Source organism: Fonticula alba (genome assembly GCF_000388065.1).
Source record: "Fonticula alba strain ATCC 38817 unplaced genomic scaffold supercont2.2, whole genome shotgun sequence".
Lineage (NCBI taxonomy): Eukaryota > Rotosphaerida > Fonticulaceae > Fonticula > Fonticula alba.
The window spans coordinates 2,134,140-2,136,745 of NW_009242972.1; the positions used below are offsets into that span (position 1 = coordinate 2,134,140).

At 67.6% G+C, this 2,606-nt stretch overlaps 1 protein-coding gene across 1 annotated transcript in view; it reads right to left on the reverse strand.

The window, feature by feature from the left end:
* Positions 1-413: 413 nt before the first annotated feature.
* Positions 414-2,606, reverse strand: part of H696_01466 (hypothetical protein) — a gene marked incomplete at both ends in the record, with an annotated part of 2,452 nt that continues 259 nt past the window's right edge. Inside the window, 2 exons of the mRNA XM_009495360.1 lie at positions 414-1,657; positions 1,938-2,584. Of these exons, the coding sequence (XP_009493635.1) occupies positions 414-1,657; positions 1,938-2,584 (1,891 nt within the window). The remainder of the gene's footprint in view (positions 1,658-1,937; positions 2,585-2,606) is intronic.

Below are 2,606 nucleotides of genomic sequence, written 5' to 3' on the forward strand. Positions count from 1 at the left end.
GGGGGCAAAACTGGCGAGACAAGAAACGAGCGGGAGAGCCGGCGGCACAGGGGGGGCATGGAGGCACACACACACACACACGCACGCACGCACACATGCATGCATGCGCACGCCAGGCGCGGGCCGGGTGGCGGCGGGGAGCACACTCGCCCCTCGCCCTCGCCTCCCACACCTAGGCAGGCGGGAGGTGTCGCCCCCCTCTTTGACGTGCGTGCATGCGTGCCTTCCCGCGGTCCTGCCTGTCGCGGCTCTCGCCGCGGCGGCTTCCGACACAAAGCTCTCGCTCTCTCGGCTCTCTCGGCTCTCTCTTCCGGCGATCCTTTCCGGCTGGGCTGCTCTCTCTCTCTCTCTCGCTCTCGTCGCGCTATCTTGCTGGCCATCTCTCTCGCTCTCGCTGTCTCTCGGCCTCGCTCTCAGTGGGAGCCAGGCGGCAGCAGAGACTTCAGGTGGTTGATCTGCCGGAGCAGCGGCACAAGCACGCTGCTGATGGACTCGGCCCCGATGCCGGGGTTGGCACGGAGGTCCGCCTGGGCCTGGCCCAGCCCGGCAACATGCTCGCTGATGTCGGTCAGGAGCTTCTCCACCGCGCTGTAGAGAGACCGGCGGAAGGCCGTGGTCCGATGGGAGAACGCAAAGTCGCGAAGGGTCTGCGCCGGGCGGATGACACAGTCCAGGGCCGCCAGGCACTGGGCACTGAGGTCCAGCAGGGAGGGGCTATGGGCCAGGGCATGCGGGGGAACCCCCTCGGTTCGGAGCTCCCCGTGCTTGGTCTGGTAGGCCTTCAGATGCTGGGCCAGGCCGCGAGACTCGGCGATGATCTCGTCAATGAGGATGGCAATGTGCCGGTGCACGCCGGAAGACCCGTCATCGGTGGCCTGGTCGATGGTGGCCGTCGACAGCGGGGCCGACGCGTTGCCGGGCCCGGGCGACGGCCCCGACCGGCTGCCAGGGCCACCGCCACCCGGGGCCGGAGACCACCCGCCATGCGGCGAGTCGCTGGTGGATGTCAGCATGCCGGAGGAAGACGAGGAGGACATGCTGCCACCGATGAAATGCGACGGGGACATGGGGTCGCCGCCCATGAGCCGGGGACCGGCGCCGGCGGCGGTGCCGGCCGAGCTGGCCGACAGAACCGGCGCGCTGGTCTGCCCGGCGCCCAGCAGCGACGGGTGCGTGGCATTAGGCTGGATCGGGGCCGAAGACCGCAGGGGGCCGGCTTGCTGGTGGTGATACTGATGTGGCGACGGGAGCGGCGAGTAGTAGGGCTGCTGCTGCTGCTGCTGCTGCTGCTGCTGCTGGGAGAATTGTGACTGGGAAAATTGTTGCTGGTGCTGCGGGTATGGCGGGGGCTGCTGCTGCTGAGACTGGGAAAAGGAGCCGGACGCCTGGTGCATGGCGACCGGGCGGAAGGGCGCCACGGCGCGCAGCATCTCCTGCGTGTTGTTGCCGATGGACACGAGAAGGGGGGTCATCTCGGGGACGGCCATCTGCGGGCCGGACCCGGTGGCAATCGACTGGCTGGTGTTCAGGAGCTTGGACAGGCGCAGCTGCAGGTCCTTCTCGATGATGAAGACAAACTCCCGGACCTCCAGCGGCATGGCCGGCGAGTCCTTGCAGATGAGCAGGCAGTCATCGATGAACTGGCTGACGATGAACACTGTGCGCGGGCCGAGAAGGTCCAACACCGAGACACGCCGCGCAGGGCGATCGAGGGGGAGCGGCGAGGGTCAGCACGCTGTCGGGCGATGGAGAGGGATACAGAGCGTGGCGAGTGGAAGGAAAAAAAAAAGGAAGGGGAGGGGGAGATGCCATCATGCCATGCCCATGGCCGTCACACAGGCAAGCAGGAGCGCGCGGGACGCCACCAAAGGGAGAAGGAGTTGAACGGGCAAAACGGCACGGGGAAAAGCCAGAAAGAAGAAGCCCTGCACACATACCGATGGCCCCGGTGTGGCTGATGATCTCATGGGTGTCACGGTGCTCGGCCGCGGCGATGAGGCTGCGGGCGGGCTGCAAGAATCCCGGCAGGGTGATGGCGCTGAGGGACATGCTGGGGGAGTGCTCGCTCTGGAGGAGGATGCTCGCGCGGCGGGAAAGCCCCTGGCCGTTGTCAGGGCTGCCTCCGGTGGCCGCCTGCATTTGCTGCTGCTGCTGGTGGTGGTGGTGGTGGTGGTGGTGCTGGTGCGGCGGGTGGCGCGGGCTCAGGGCCCCGCCACTGAAGGACTCCTGGTGCATGTGCATGGCGGCCCCGGGCATCGGGGTGGAGGGCGACTCGCCAGAGGGGATGCCCGACGTGTCGGACAGCGACCGCGCGCGCAGCTTCATGTGCAGGTTGTTGATCTCCAGCTGGGCATTGTCCAGGCGCTCGGTCAGCTGGGTGACCTGCTCCTGGGCCTTGGCCAGGAGGTCGCGCAAGTTGGCCGTGGTGGCCTCGTGCTCCTTCTGCGCCAGGGCCATGTCCTTGGCGAGACGGCTCTTCTCGAGGTTGGCGGCAGCCAGCTCCTGGATGGCGGCGTCGCGCTCCTGCACGAGCAGGCGCGACTCGGTGCGTGCCACATCAAGTCGCGAGTTCAGGGTGTTGACCCTTTGCGCGAGCTCGGTATTGC